At 41.2% G+C, this 16,349-nt stretch overlaps 1 protein-coding gene across 1 annotated transcript in view; it reads right to left on the minus strand.

Moving 5' to 3' along the window:
- Window positions 1-5,540: 5,540 nt before the first annotated feature.
- The window catches only part of UMODL1 (uromodulin like 1), a 50,021-nt gene continuing 39,212 nt past the window's right edge, over window positions 5,541-16,349 (minus strand). The window contains exons 16-21 of the mRNA XM_009560874.2: window positions 15,203-15,660; window positions 14,402-14,544; window positions 13,033-13,269; window positions 11,485-11,644; window positions 8,377-8,461; window positions 5,541-5,748 (exon numbers count right to left, since the gene is read on the minus strand). Of these exons, the coding sequence (XP_009559169.2) occupies window positions 5,561-5,748; window positions 8,377-8,461; window positions 11,485-11,644; window positions 13,033-13,269; window positions 14,402-14,544; window positions 15,203-15,660 (1,271 nt within the window). The 3' untranslated portion in view covers window positions 5,541-5,560. The remainder of the gene's footprint in view (window positions 5,749-8,376; window positions 8,462-11,484; window positions 11,645-13,032; window positions 13,270-14,401; window positions 14,545-15,202; window positions 15,661-16,349) is intronic.

Genomic DNA, 16,349 nt, shown 5'->3' on the forward strand with positions numbered 1-16,349 from the left:
TAGAGGTCCTTCCTTTTCTCAAGACCCCTCTCTTTCATTTGCAGATTATCTTCTCTCTTTGCTATCTCTTGGTCCTAGCAGGTCCCCTGTGAGCAGTACTTCAGCCTAGAGTTTTCAGGACATCTCTACCTGTTTCTTCAACTCGCCTCCCTCTGGCTGTGTGGACAGCCACCATCAGGTGCTAAAGACACTCTTGGGTACAGAGTCTGGATGTGACACTTTCTGCCAGGGTGTAACACAGAAGACTTGTCAAGGCAGCACCTTTCCATGTGCGGCAAATTCCCCTGAAAGAACTACTTGGTTAGTGAAATTGCCTGGTCACTGGTGTGGGGAGCTGACAACAGTGGTCTGAAGTTAACCCTCCAAAGCCAATGCAAACAGACCTTGTCTAAGCAGCTGGTGGGGTGAAATGGTAGGGACAGAGGGATCCTACTGCACCTCATATATTTCCTCATTCACAGGAAAATGCCTCAAAGGAATTAGGGTGTGTTCCTCTAAAAAGGTTACACGGTTGATAACCCAATTTATGTGCCTCCACACCAATGCACACTGCGTGCGTAACAAACAGGAGGAGTTGGAAGTCACTGTGCTACGATCTAATCGCTGTCACTGAAATGTGGTGAAATGAATCACACAACTGGAGCACTGCAATCAATGGCTATAAAATGTTCAGAAGGGACCAGCAAGGAAGGAGGGTTGAGGGTGGCCCTTTGTGTAAAAAAACAAAAGATAAATTGATTGACTGCACAGAGCTGCCCTTGAAAATTAACAATGAACAGATTGAGAACTTATGGGTAAAATTTAGATGCCAAGTCAACAAAGGAAACCTCGAGGTTGGTGTTTACTACAGGACACCCAAACAAGGGGAATTTGTTGACAAAGCATTTTTGCTTCACACTTTCACGGTCTGATCCTGCGTTCTGACATCTGCTGGGAAAGCAGCACAGCAAGCTGTGAGCAATCCAGGGGATTCTTGGAGCATGCCAAGGATAATTTCTCAACCCAGGTGAGAGACAGCCCAACCCAAGGAGAAACATTACTAGACTTGTTGCTTACAAACATGGATGAACTAAATAGAGATGTCAAGATTGACAGCAGGCTAGGCTGCAGTGATCATCCCCTGGTGGAATTCACAATCTTGAGTCGTGTGGGCCAGGTGAAGAGAAGAGTAAAGACATGGCAAACTTTGCAGGAGAGCAAAATCTCAGTAGTTTGAGGGGTTAGTGGATGGGACCTCCTGGGAAACTGCCTTCAGCAATAAAGGAGCTGAACAGAGCTAGCAGCTCCTTAAGAACATATTTCTTAGAGAACAAGAGCTCTCAAGCCCCATGTGTAAGAAATCAGGAAAGGAAGGGAAGAGACCAGAATGGCTGAGTAAGGACCTCTTATTCATACTAAAGTGTAAGAAGGAAATGCACAGACAGTGGAACCAGGGATGTGTATCCTGAAGAGAGTATAGGGATGCTGTTTAGATGTGTAGGGATGGGATCAGGAAAGCTAAGTCACAGTTGGAGCTGAGTTTGGCAAGGGATGTGAAGAATAATAAGAAGGGTTTCTATTGGTACATTGGTCAGAAAAGGAAGCTTAAAGAAAAAGCACTGTCCCCTTGATAAATAAGACACAAGAACTGGTGACAACCTTCGTGGGAGAGTTTGAGGTACTCAACAATATTTTTGCTTCAATTTTCAATAGTAATCTATCTTCCCACATCTCTCAAGCTCCTGAACTTGGACTTGGGGTTTGAAGCCTTTCCTATCAAAAGTGAGTATCAGAAAGCAAGACCATCTGAAGAACCTGAATATACCTAAGTCCATGGGACCCAACAAGATGCATCCCAGGGTCCTGTGAGGATTGGCAAATGTAATTGCCAAGCCACCTTCCATCATACTTGAAAAGTTATGGCAATCAAGTGAAGTCCCCTGTGGCTGGAGTAAGAGAAACATCACACTCATTTTTAAAAAGAGTAAAAAGAAGGACCCTAGGAACTACTGAACAATCAGCCTCACATCTGTGCCCAGTAAGATCATGGAGCAGATCTTCCTTGAAACGTAGGCAAGATAGAGATAAGATAGGATAACGTTATATATTGTGTTTTGAGTGATGATTGAACACTATACTGATACTTGAACAATTCAGAAGCTTCCACCTCCAAAGGATGCACATCTTAACATCTGTAGCTAATAAAAGGGAAATAACAACAGTACAAAGTCAACAATAAGTTACAAGAGTGCTTTTATTAAGACACCAAGACACCACTGAACACACTTAGATTGTCACAACTGTAGTTTCTGCTGAGGATACAAGGTATCAAATACAAGCTATTGTTTTGCATTTAGTCCTGAAGACTAGCACAAAGCTTTTGTAAGTGGCGTAACTCCACTGAAATAAACAGGTAAATCTCTAGTCCTGTTACTTCAAGTTATTCAGGATCGTAAGTACTAAAAGCTAGAAAAATATTTATAGCAAAATAGCTTATCCTTTCACTGTGTGCAGAAAGCAAGCACATTATATATTTGAGAGGATATTGGGCAGAAGTTAAGAAACTAGTTCATAATAATGAAAAGCTAATGGTTATGTTCATGAAACTTTAAGATTGCAAAGATAATTTTCAGTTTTGCTAATTGAACTTTAAGATTGCAGAGGTAATTTGCAGTTTCACTAATGAATTGTGACCAAGACAGATTTTTTTTTCTGTCAAGATCTGGTAACTGATATCTCACCAAGGAAAAGACAAGTCAAAGATTCTTACTCTGTGTAGATTCACTTCAATCAAAGGCGGAATGCAAACGATTATTTTGAAATTTATTGATGTATTCAAAAGATATTCATATAACCTTTAAGATCAATCACTAGAACCGTTTGCAAAATGTAGAAGTCCTTTATCAGAAATTGGACTGGGGAACAGGAAAGCAGCTTTCCAATGCTGTACAGAAAAGAAAAAAAAAAATTCAGTACCAAAGTGCTATGACTACTAAGAATATTTGTGTGTTCAAATTAAGGACCCATTTCCACTTATTTATTATATGGTTTACATTGAGCTTAAAGAGGAATTAGCTTTTTCACTATGAATTATTGAATTACATGTGACCCAGACATGGCAGACTCTATCCCCATGTGAGGAGAAGCGCATAAGGCAATCGGAACCAAGGGGTGGTGGGAACAAGCTACTGCACTGCTTTACTCTCCCATCTTCTGACAAGCTCACCGAAGTGGAGGTTTGGGGCAGTGGAGTGAAGAGGAATGCCCCAGGAAAGAGTTCTGCAGCAGATGCTTAGTGAGTGGAAAATATTTTTGTTGTAGTTTATCCAGCTGAACAGGCTATTGTTGCATCCAATGGAGCATGTAAGCTAAACATTTGCTACTGCACTAATGGTAGGGTCTTACAGACAGGCAAAATCCAGTTCAAATTTATAAGTATTCCATTGCAGTTGTGGTGCTGTCACTTAGGTAGGCAGCACAATCTGTGGCTCGACTGCACAATCATTGTGGTCTAATTCAACAGGATATATAAGTAGCAATTGACTTATCTGGAAAAGTCAGGCACTGCCAGTAATAAAAATAGTTTCTTTTTTTTATTTTCACTGAGTCCTTGTTGATTAATGCATTTACAATCAAATCTCAAAACTTGTGCTGAAGAGCAGTCTGAGTAGATTAAATCCCAGATTCATGGTGCTTTTTCTTTATTTGGTGGCAAATCCAGTACTTGTTCTCCAGCTTCTGTATACTTAAGGCGTTGCACAACTAGGTCTTCAGTTTTGCTGCAGCATAAAGTTTCAACCTCACCTTAAGTAAATAGTGAATTACAAACTGGAACAGGGATCCTTCAATAGGTTTGCTGATTTACTTCCTTGAATATTTATAGAAACGTGAAGCTTGCAAATAATAATGGCACAAATGATGCTAAGATGGACGCAGAGCAACCAGTCATAGTGTGAGTGCCATGTATTGGAGCTTTATTAGAGAACCACAAAGTGTTTCTTTTTTTTCCCATCTAATTAAACTGCAGAAAAAACAAAATTCACTTCAACCTTGAGCTGCAGTCCCCAATAGTTCTTAGGACACCAGAGAAGAGTCAAATTGTTGTTTGTTGGGGTTTTTTTCTAAAAAAAAAAGGATACGGGAGCCTTTTAAATGTGACGTTAATTTGGAAGAGTCAGTGTTGCAACCAGTCATGTCGACCATTATGAAGAGTAATGAAAATGCTGAGTGAAGACAAGCTTCAGTTCTACATGAGACATGACCCAACTAGAAAAAAAAAATTTTTAAAAAAACCCTGATAATGATAGAGAAAGGTAATCAACTACCTCCCAAAGAAAGTAAATATATAGGAAAGAAGAGCTGAATAGTACCAGCATTTAAAAAGAGGCATTTGCTGACTATGTGTAAGTGTTATTAGCCTAACGGTATCCTCTATGCTGTAACACAAATTTATTGCACAACTAGAAACTTGCCTTTGGGAAGCAGCTAGAGCATCACCCTCAGCTGCCCACAGATGACTAGAAAGGGTGTTCCCTGTAATGTAATACAAGGGCAAACACAGCTAATAGTGACTATTCAAGACTTTACAAGCAGACAGCTGGCACACAGTCTTCCCTATCCTTTCTCTGTGATATATGTTAAGAGTTATCACACTTAGTGAAGCAAATTAAATTATCTGCAAATGCCATCATGATAAGCCCAGTGAATTTACTGTGGTCATGACAGCTGCATTGTCATATATGAGCGCTCCATCACGAAGGAGTTACTCACTAACTCTGGTAAAATAAGCTTTGTTCCCAGGAACAGAATTTGATTAGATCCGAAGTAAACATCCTTGAGTTGTGAACCAATGTTCTTTTTCAGCAAGCTACCTTTGTCACCTATCTCTCCTCCTCTTAAAAGGACAAACATACAAATGATCATGAGCAGCTAGAACGCACTCATTTTACAGAACAACTACTGAATCCTATGGCATTCTGGAAAAATCATAAATTCCCAAGCTGCAGAAGCAGTATATGTTGTAGTGGTTAATGCTCCTCAGAGCTCTTTTCAGACTCTCTGCAGGCACTTGTAAGCACTGCTTATGTATTATCAGTGTTTCAAGCTCTTTAAGTTTAACAATTTTCTTGAAAACCAGAATCTCTGCAAAATGAAAATTAAACTCAAGCTTTCACAGAAACAGATCACTTCTGAAGCAGATTCATAAAAGAGAGTGGTAAAGCTTCTCTCCTTTGTTCTACCAATCCACGATCCAAAACAAAGGCAATATGCTTTTTATGGAAATGGTTAATGGTGTTCTTCTAAAGTCAAGTGTCAATTTAGTCTGACTGAGACCAAAGGAAGATGAGGAAGAGAAGGTTGTCTTCCTTCTCCATAGTCTGCAATGTTTGAAAACAGTCAAGAATGGTAGCAATTTCATTCTTACTTCTATGACCTTCACCACGGCAAACAGGACGGGAGGTGCAAACACCCTTAAACAGAGAATGCTCATCTGCAACCATTTCAGGAAGAGGTAAACAGCCAAAAAAAGTAACATGATACTTACATCTCATGATACTTACATCTGGCAACCTGGAAATCATTAATCATAGAACACTTGGTAGCTGAAGTTGTCAGACTTGATTCTGAAGTTGTATCTTCCCATCTTTCGCTGGTACAGGAAAATGAGAAAGCTCACAACTCCCAGCACAAAACCCAACACAGCAAAGGCAATGAGTATGATGTATCCAACTCCCATCCCAGCCTCCTTCTCTCTCTTCAAATCAGGTGCTAAAATAAAAACAAGAATGTGAAGGGAAAAAAAAGCTTTGAAATTCCTAAATCTTTTCCTGGTGTAAGACATCAACACTGCCTACAAATCAGATAATATGCAATGCTGTGATAGAGAAATGAATCAGCCTTTTGGGGAGGATGAGTCTCATGGACAGGTCTGTGATCTACAGTCCAAGTTCTCTTCTTATATACAAGTGTAGAGTCCCTACAGGTATAAGTGTGACGCATCTTTGGAATTTGACTCCACAATTTTCTGGTAAAATAAGAATTTAAGGATTAGTACTGGTGACTTTTTGAAATACTACCTTACTTTCAGAGTGACCATAGAGGTGAAGCATTCTCCCATCTTAATCCTGTCCCCATTAATCTATGATTATTAAAAGCCACTTGATTTTCTTTTGTCTCGTGGGTAATACTCCTTGTCCCTGCCCAGGGCACGGGAGGTTTGAACTGGACGATCTTGAAGGTCCCTTCCAACCTAAACCATTCTATGATTCTTTAAACACAAAGTATTTAGGAAAGGATTCTCCACATGTGCTGGGTCTCTAAGCTACCATTCTAGTCAGCAGAGATCTGGTTGGTGCAGTCAGTGGAGACAAGTAAGTGAATTGCACTGAAGTGACCACCGCGGGCTCAACTCTGTAATCTGATCATAGGCATCTAGTGCCACCTGAGAAGCCCAAGGGTGTCTACGTCTGCACAGGTCTGGCAGACATGTCATGGGACCTGCAGGAGACCGGTGGTGTTTTGGAATAGCATTCAGACACTGAGGGGAAGGAAACAGTGTGGTACCGTGGGTCATGAGCTCTGTGTGTGAGCAAGAGTCAAGCCCCTCATTGCCAGCTGTCTCCATAGGCTTGCACACTTCCAATTCATTCTTGTAAAAGCTTGATGCACCTACAAATACCTCTCTTTGTATGCTTAAATTTTCAGGATAGCACTTATTTAGCCAAGCACTTGTGCGGTACCTGAGATGCATAGAAGACAAGCACTAAGGCATGCATGCCTGTAATTAGAGACAAGATCTTTGGCCAAAGGGCACTGTTGGCAGCCACGGAGCTATGTAATAGTGGTGTTCAAACACCCGGGGCACCATTCCAAGATGTGGAACAGGCCAAGGCAGTGTTTTGTAATACATTCAGGTTTATTTCTGAATTTCAGTATGAAGCAAAGGAACGACAAAGAAGATGCAAAGTGGAAATGGCAGCTTTTAGTCAGACACAGACAGAACAGGTCTTCCTGAGGACAAGTGTCACTAGTCTTTGCTACATCATGTGGTCAGGCAGTATAGGAAAATCAGTTAAAGATTTTTTCATGTTTCACTGCAGCAACTTACCTGTCATGTTGTCTCCTTCAGCGTGGTGATGTATATCCCTGTCTAGGTCTAGCCTCAGGCTTAAAACATGATGTAAGTATCCAAATTGGAAATAGCACACAACATCTCATAGAGCCACTTTTTCCCAGGAATCAATGTAATGCAACCCAAATAAAGTTCCTCTCACCAGAACTCCTTTTGAGTAATGACCGTTTTTCAATATTACAAATGGATTGGGGTCTCCAGTGAAAATGGGAGTGAGATCTACTTGATGTAAGTGCTGTACAAAGAAAGCTGAATTAATTGCTAAGTTTTAAAAAAAGAACTAACTCAGAACGGAACCCTGGAGGCTTATTGTAACAGACTACCTGCCTATAACAGAAGAAAAATACAATATGCTAAGTCAGAGCCTGTCTCAGGTTCCAAAAGAACGTTGTGACCATCACAGCAGAGAAGAAAAAATGCCCTGAATCCACTAACAGTCCAGCAGTAACTTATCTCCACAGTCAGAAGAGCATCCAGTGACTGGCAAAACAGGCAATAAGCAGGAGGAAAGGGAGTGAATTCTGTCTAATCACAGTGGCCATGTGTTAACGTGTTGGTGTGTTTAGAGCTAATAAGATATGAATGCAAGTGGCTGGAGAAAGGCAAATGACTAAAAATGTTAGAGGACACAGTTGCCCTTGAGAAACACCACTCAAGGTAAATGCAGAAGAGGCAGGTGCATAACAAATCAGACCTTTCTTGTGCATAGTGCTGGTGTTCATTCTCTTTTAACTTGTACTGTATTATTCCACCTGATTAACGAGCGTCAGCGAGGCTCTACCTCCTTCCCCCACAGCAGTAACAGCAGGGAGTCTAAAGAACCATGGCAATGCAATCTCTTATCTCCTGTGATTTTGAACTTCAGCACTCAATATAACTGCAGTCTAACAAAAATGTAGAGTAAACACTTGAAAAACTGATTGCAATCTAAAAGATATAAGCTGCTTTCACACTTTACAATTGTAATAACTGCTTCAATTTGTAGCTGTTTACTTGCTACCCTGTGCAAATAGCTACACAAAGCACTTTCTTCCTTTCTCTTTTTACATTCCCTCTACAATCTAACAGTCACTTCATCGAGGAGGGTCCGTGCTTTTCCACACTGCCACAGGGCTTCAGTAAGGAAGACCGCTCCTCAGAAAAATATGCAGGGGGGCAAGAAAACCTTGCATCACTGGTTTTCAGGTGCCTTTGCCAGAGAAGAAGAATCTTAAAATGATGGTTACTGTCTATCCCTTTTTTGTCAGAATCTATTCATGACTCACCAGCCGATTTGCATAGCGGTCCCCAGGACGTTCTATGCGTAGCAATCGTTTCACCAGTCTTCAGGGATCGAGCTGCATGGCATCTCTGCAACAATCAAGTCAAATTCCAACAAGTAATCTGGGTTACTAATTAAAAACATGAAGTCTTTTTATGAGTATGCGAAAGCCCAATGCTACTCTCCCTCATTAGTTTTTTTGTTTCTTAATGTTATGCTTTTTTAAATTGAAACAAGCACCAAATAGAAATTCAAAAGAAATGGCATTAGGAAAACATCCATATAAAATCTGTAATAAGTCACACTGCAAGATACTGATGTAAACAAACATATCACACAGAAAATATCTTTCTTTTCATTAACTTTCCATTTGTTTTAGAGAAACCTTATGGGAGAATAAACATCTCACTATTTCTATATGCCAGAGTTTTGCAAACATTTTTGTTTGGATGTTTCCAGAGGATACTGTTTGCAGATATCGCAACCAGCACCAGCAACTTTCAGCCCCTGCCAAGCTGTGTGTCATTTTGATGCAGTGCACAACTCTCCAGCGACAGGTGAACCCCTACTAGTTTGAAAGCCCTGTTCTGTGAAATGTTGAGGATTAGCTGCTTTAGCTTTGCTTGAGCAGGACTTGCAGAACACATCGCACACTCATGTTCAGTACATTTCTTTGGTAGCACCATTCAGTTTGTTTGCTACATTTCTGTTTTAAGTTGCAAATAAAGGTCTTTGATGGGAACCATTGCCTGTTGATGTCATTCAAAAGATACTGTGAAAGTCCTGGTAGCGCACATAAAGACAGAGAAACCACAGTACCATACTATAATCAGCAAAAGAAAGAAGGGAAGTGCAAGGGTTTCTTACCAGCTTGTCTCATCAGTTTTACCAGCCTGGTTACACTGAAAAAGCCTGTACAATCCATAGTCGGCAACAGTGTCTTTAGCTGGGTCAGCCCCCAGACAAAAAAAAACATGTAGCTGTGACTTTGGGGTATCCTCAAATTGCTTTCCCAGATGGCAAATCCATTAGAGAATATGGCTACACAGCTGCTCCCTGATGTAAATGATTTTTTGGCTTCCACATGGCCACGGAGCAGCCACATTATATCAAAGATAGATTTCGTTTGATGTAAAAAAAGGAGGCTTCTCTTTCCATACAAAGTTACATTTCCTACTCATTTCTTACTATGTTTCTCCCCAGGCTGACTGTTTTTTCTACTCTGAACCTTAAAGCACCTTACTCTCTTCCTCCAAGAAAAGAAGAAATAAAAAGATGGGTAAGAAGAAATAATACAAGACGTAAGTCTCAATTTTGTGGGCAAAGAGCTGAAGCAAATCTGCCCTGGAGCAAGTCAGTATCCTCCAGAGCAGCAGACAGATCAGAGGATCAGAACCCAGACCCTGAGCACTCTCCCAATTATCTCACATTATTTCCAAATATACTCTGCTCTTGCCTCAATTTTCCTTGATCTTTGCACCTCCTGCAGCTCCCCCTCCCATCTTTGTAAAAGCCATTGTCATCCTGTGCAGATGTGCCTAGTATTGTCTTCTCTGTATAAAGTTTTAATCTCAATTTGAGATACTGAATTCACTAATTTTCATGGAGGGTAATTTTTGCATAGAAGGAAGAACCGTATATATCATGCATACATAAATAATATAGAAATTATTAATACAGAATACATGAAAGTAGAGGATGTCACTTACTAACTCTGCTGTGCCCTGTTTACTGCAGATGTCAATCTCAGTCAAGCCTCATCTTGGGCCAGCAGAATTAACCCATCACAGAATCCTGTAATTGGCTCAACACCAGTCCCTTAGTTGACCGTATTCCTGAACTCTAATCCATATAGCTAAAGCCTGCTCTAACAGTGAACCCAGCAGCTCCCAGCAGAGCAAATCTTTAATTCATTACAGCAGACAGGTAAGCCCATACAGCCTTTGTCTTGCCCACTCCTTTTATTCCCCTGCCTTGCATCCATCCCCATGTCCCTCCTCAGCTGTGCAGAAGACAGTGAATTGGGCAAGGGCACCATGTCCTCCAAAGAAGGACATAGGCTGGGAGTTGCTGAAGCACTGATTTTTAACACTTAAATTCAATCTCAAAAATTTGAGCCACCTTTCCTTCTGTCAGCCGTGTTTCTTTTTTTATCAGGAGGAAGCTTTATACTTTGAGACGGGAAACAAGTATCTTCTGCTAGCCATATTTAATCCTTTAGGAAGAAATCGTTTGCTTTATAATGGGCCTAAACTGAGTTATTTAGAGCCAAAGGAAAATGTTAAACAATGGAGGAACACCTCCTAATTAAAACATCCTTGATAGAGGAAGAGCTGAGAAAGTTGGCAAAGGGAGAGGAGAATTCCTGTGTGTCTGTTGTAAAGAAAAAAAAGGTCATCAGCAAATCCTGTTTTTTCTTATTTCTATGGTATTAGTACATTTTTAGAGGAAGAAGTGTGTGTTGCTTACTTAGAAGTAAACAGAAACAAAGCAATGCTTTGGATCACAGACAGTTAGAAACTGAAGATGTTATCAGAACGTTTCTTGGTTTATCACTTTATAAAGCAACGGGGTTTTTAAAAGCCATAATAAACTCTATCAGAGTCACAGCCCTAGAAATTTAATCCACCAAGCTTCCATTCCTGATACCTAAACTCTGATCTGGAGAGGCAGATCTCCAGGGAGGAAAAAAGGGACAAAAAAATCCCAAATCAATTTATTCAGACTTTCCTGCTAGCGCTGCCAAAATGGGAGTTTGCTTTTTGGTGACATCTATTTGAGCTGACACATCTCTGAACAGCCTACTTCATTGTAACATCTGTTCATTGCCTTCTAGCCACCCCTAGGCAGAGGTGAAGGGTTCAGCTCTCGGGTTTCCCAACTTTAATACCCATTTCTGTGCAAGTTCCACGTTTTTAACTATGAGGAAGAGGAAGAAAGGCAGATACTTCCCTGTGCTTGTAGCTCTTCCCCATTCCTCCCTGCTTTCAATATAAAAGAAAATATAGAGAGCTATTTTAAACCCTGTTTGGAAACATTACTCCTTTGATTCCATTGCTGGATTGCATATGGCATGTCAGAGAAAAATAGTATATCATGGGAAAACATTTACCGTCCTACAGGTGCTTCCTGGTGTCTCCATACAAATACGTATTTTGCAGTGTAGGTAAACCACGGAATTGTTGACAAAGGAAAAAATTTTCATCTTAAACTGTGCTTTGCTTGAATTCCCATTCTCTAGCAGTGTGGTGTATGTATCGGGGATGGGACAGCTGAAAAGGAAGAGAAAAAAACATACATAGCAGCTAGGGCTATGGAAGGCACGTTGTGGTTATAGCAAATAGCTCAGGTTATAAGGTTCCTGTAGAAGACCAGAGCCAGACCTTCTGTGAAGCAACTCTCCAGCAGTACAGAGGTGGTACAGGGCTATTTGCTGCTTTATTCTTAAAGTAACCAAACAGAATAGGAGATTTGGGAAGTGGTTGGAGAGTTGGAAAAGAAGGGAAAGAGTGACAGAAAAGCTGTCTAGCTTCATCAGACTCCATGTGAAAGAACATCATATTAAAAGGCATAGCTTTTGTTACTGAGCGAAAGGACTAGTGAGTGATCCCATTTTGTGATCTAGCACTTGTTGACATTAGGAGTGTTTCTCTTGGCCACATCAGCCTTTAGGGGATGCACCAGATCAGTCTGGATCTGGAAGTGCCCACACAGACCCACATTTCTGTCTGGGCATGGTCACTGCCCTGCAAAAGCACAAGGACCTCACTCAGCATGGGCACTGAATGAGGTGTCAGCCCCGTGGCCCCCGGAGCCCAGCTGGGACAGGCGCTGCACAGAAGGGTTTTGTGCAGAGAGCACCTCTGCTACCATCTGGGAGGTTTCTGTGGCGCCACAGTGCATTCAGAAAACACCTTAACATAAGCAAAATCTTCTTTACTGTGAGGGTGGTGGGAGCACCGGAACAGGCTGCCCAGAGAGGCTGTTGAGTCTCCTCCTCTGAAGATATTCAGGTGTTGGCCTGGACACGTTACTGTGGAACCTGCTTGAGGTGATCCTGCTTTTAGCAGGAGATTTGGACTACATGATCTCCAGAGGTCCCTTTCAACCCCGACCATTCTGTGATTCGGTGTCATTCAGTGACTATCTTGTATTTTAAGACGGTGTCTGAGCCCAAGGAATATGACATTGGAGTGAGATCAGGGATACAGACCGGGACAAACCTCCTTTTAAACAGAGGTTGCTAGACTATTGTTTGTGAGCCACAACGTGTAGGAATTAACTAACCTACACCTTCACTGAAGGAAGTCACATAAGTTCTTGGTAATATCTGAACCACAGAAAAATAGGTAAAGCACACACTTTTCAATGTTCTTTCACTGCTGACTGCCAAAACTGCCTGTTTCTTCACATCAAAAGTACAATTCCTGTACAGAACTACAGGGTGAGCAAACAAACTCAAACAGCTACCACACTGCCCTTTGAAAACACTTTCTTTTCATACCTACCTTCCTTGTCCAGAGGTGTGACCCATCAGAATGGTAAGGGACATTGTAAATGAATGACGACAACACACGTAAAAGGCATTCAAAATACAACACATCAGTAGTCAGCACCACTGGAAGGTGGCACACACTATTTGCAAGAGGCATTGGTGTACCTGTTGCTAATAAAAGTAAATGAGAGGGGATCCACTGAATTATTAGTCGGAGTTGCCCAGCAGTCAGTGAGGACCACCTTGAGCTTGCTGTCTGCTCTCTGGATCCCCACTTCGATCAATATTTCATCACTGGCAGAGACACTGAAATTTTTTGGTATTGGGGAGTTCCCAATAAACAACTGCATTTCTGTTCTGAAGTGTCCAGATCCATGCAAATCCTCAAAGATGGTGTAAAGTCTGAAACAACAATTAACCTCCTTTAAAGAACACAAATTTGACTGCATTTTTCTATAAATCAGTACCTGCTTCTTCACCTCTTGTGTATTTAAGTAGTGACGAGTCATCTGCAGCTCAGGATGTCAGGATACTGTTCAAGAGGAAAGGGTGAAAATGCATCTAGTTTTCGGTTAGGAGAGGCAGGGAGCATGGAAACACAAGTAGGAAAACCCGAAGAGTCAAATGTCTCGGCAAGACAAATAGAGCAGATAAAAATATTTGAGTGGATATGAAAGGGAACGAGGCTATAGGCTGTCTTAAAGTTCAAAGTAAGAAGAATAAAAGCTTAGTGAAGAAATGAAGGGGCAGAAAAATTTAGAAGGGACAAATCTGAATAGTAAGTGAAGGACATGAGAAATTTTGAAGCTCAGTGAGAAGGCATCTAACAAAGACTTTCTTGGGGGATAGAAAGGAAAATACAATGTCTGAAGGGTTAGGAAACAGGTAGATTTGGTGATGATAGCTTAAGCATGGTGGTAAGAGAGGAGCGAGAGAGGCAAGTGAGAGAAGCTGCGCTTGTATGAAGGGAGAACATCAGAGCAAAGCTTGTGCTGTAACCTTTTCTGTGAGCCTGGGCTTGATTATTTGTGAACAGTGGATTTGATTCCACCTTGAAGATGGGGCCTTCCATAAAAAAAAGTATTTGCATTACATACCCTCTCCTTTCATCAAGCTGATCAAATAAGGATTTGTGGGAGTTAAAATTTGCCATACTCAGCACCCACATAGCAGTTTGCATACCTGATTCAGTCGAAAAGATACATCATCGCTATCTTCCAAAAGGTATGTGATTGCCCAGGGAGGCAAAAAGAGGTCAGGAATTCTGGCTCTGGAACCTGCACCAGTAGCTCCCAGAGTTTTATTTTCATGTATGGTTTAACGAGGCAATAGCTAAGCTTGTTTGGTTTTGGATCTATTGACATGTTAGATGGAGTACATCCATAGTTGGGATCACCTGAGCACAGGACTCACAGGCTACTCAGCATAAAAACTACTGTCCCTGGATACGGCTATGGTCCCCGGGGGAAGGGGGGTGGTTCTGATGCCGCAGCACTCAGCCACACAACAGCATTTCAAAGCAGAGAGTTATTACCCTTCCGCAGTGTATCCAGAGGAAGTCAAGAGATCATTTTGAAACACACAGTGAATCGGACTGGCAACTTTTAAATGGTGGATTATTCCCTGAGCAGAAACATCATTCCGAAGGATAGTTTTCACTACAGTATTAGTCATGTTCTGGAACACAGAAAGAGGGAAGCAGAACTTGTGAACGTTAGTGCATCTAGGGATATAACAGAGTTACAGGCTTACTACCTTCAAGTGCTTGGAATTCTTTATTCTCCTGGCTGCAAAAATCAAACAGGCTAAACTTTTTGTGTCTTATTTTCTGTAGAGTGACACAATGAAAACCCATTAGCCTTCCTCTTCTTCCCCAAGCTGCTCCATAAGGGAATTTCTGTGCTTTGGCGTGGCCTGATCATAGCGTTTGGTTTGAGATCCAAAGAGAGACTCATCACTCTTCGTCCCCAATACTGATAGCAATTGAGCTATTTGTCTAATTATGATAAATAAATTGCTTCTAAGAAAACAGAAGTTTCTGACAGCTGCAGAGGGAGCTTAGAGGCATGGGAAGTGACTCTCAGTTTGGAAAGCCCTTTTTCTGCCTGATCCCAAAGATTACCCTTCTCTTTCTTGCTTGCCTTCGTCTCCAAGTTACAAAACCAGAACTTTCCTCTAATAGGAAGAGGTTTTCTCTCTCCAAAGAAATTTCTTTGTCCAAAATTTCAGCAACTAATAGACTGCATTCCTAGCTAAGGATCTGCCAATTTCCCCCTTCTCATACCATCCCCAAGACCAAAAAAACCTTTTCCACATCTTCTTCACATTCACTTACAGTCTCAAGTTCCGTGCCACAGTCACTCCAGCCTGCCTGCAGCACAACGTGAGTGCCATTGCTGACGCTTACATTGCAGTGAGGTTTCCCCAGGTACAAGGAAGTTTCTGGGATAGACTGTTGCTGTAAAAATGTCTTTTCGATGGTAAGGACAATCTTCTCAATTTCACAGAACACTCTCACTGCATCTTTAATGGAAACCTCCTGGGCAGGTTTAACGAGGGGGAAAGGAGATGCTTGAGGAGAAACGTCAGGAGTTGACACAGGATTCATAGCGAGAGGAGGCAGCACCTCAGTAGAGAACATGGTGTCCTCCAGAACTTTGTGCTCAGCAGTAGAGGAGTCCAATGGAGCAGGAGAGGAAACATGATTCGAAGTTTGCAAAGTTGTTGCAGGTGAAATTGTGTCGTGCACCAGTTTCTCATCTGCCAGTGTTGCCTCTTGGGTGATAGGAAATGCTGTACAGTGTCAAAAATAAAAGTACTGTTGTAATTTACAGATTCAAATTGATTTTATAAGGTAAAAGCAAACATTTAGGAGGAAACTCACAGTTATTGGCAGGAAACTGGCTTGTTCTGTGTTTTTTTTAACCCGTTCTACTTATTTATAAAGCTGAGGCTGGTTTTGTTGTTTGGGGTTTTTTTTTAAGAAAAAGCACAAGTAATAAGTAAAGTGCCTTTGAGTAAAGTAGAACTCCTTTATTTCCTGAGAGGTGCAATAATTGGTGTGCTCAAGTTAAAAAAATGTATATACAACTTTTGGAAATGTATATTCAGGAAGAAAGCAAGCAGGGGAAAAGGAGAAGCACAGATTGACATCGATGCGTATGTTGAACATCAGACATCCCTAACACAGACTCTGGGGTTATCTCATGGCTCTTTGCTGGTAGAAACCACTTCAGTATTCATCCACCACTGGCTTAGAGAACATCAAGATAATAAACTCCATTTGTAGTGAAACACAAATGATGCATCTCATTGCACAGAAATTCTCTTAAATAATTTTAATGAGTTGTACAGCTTCTATTCCCCAAGCAAGATATTTGAATGTAAGAGGAAGAAAAAGAAAAGTCTGTGCTCTTTCAGAGCTGAACTCCTCAAAGCTCATTATCATAATACTAAATATCTTAGTTAAACAAAACTGGGCA

This window comes from Cuculus canorus, chromosome 1, assembly GCF_017976375.1.
Source record: "Cuculus canorus isolate bCucCan1 chromosome 1, bCucCan1.pri, whole genome shotgun sequence".
NCBI lineage: Eukaryota > Metazoa > Chordata > Aves > Cuculiformes > Cuculidae > Cuculus > Cuculus canorus.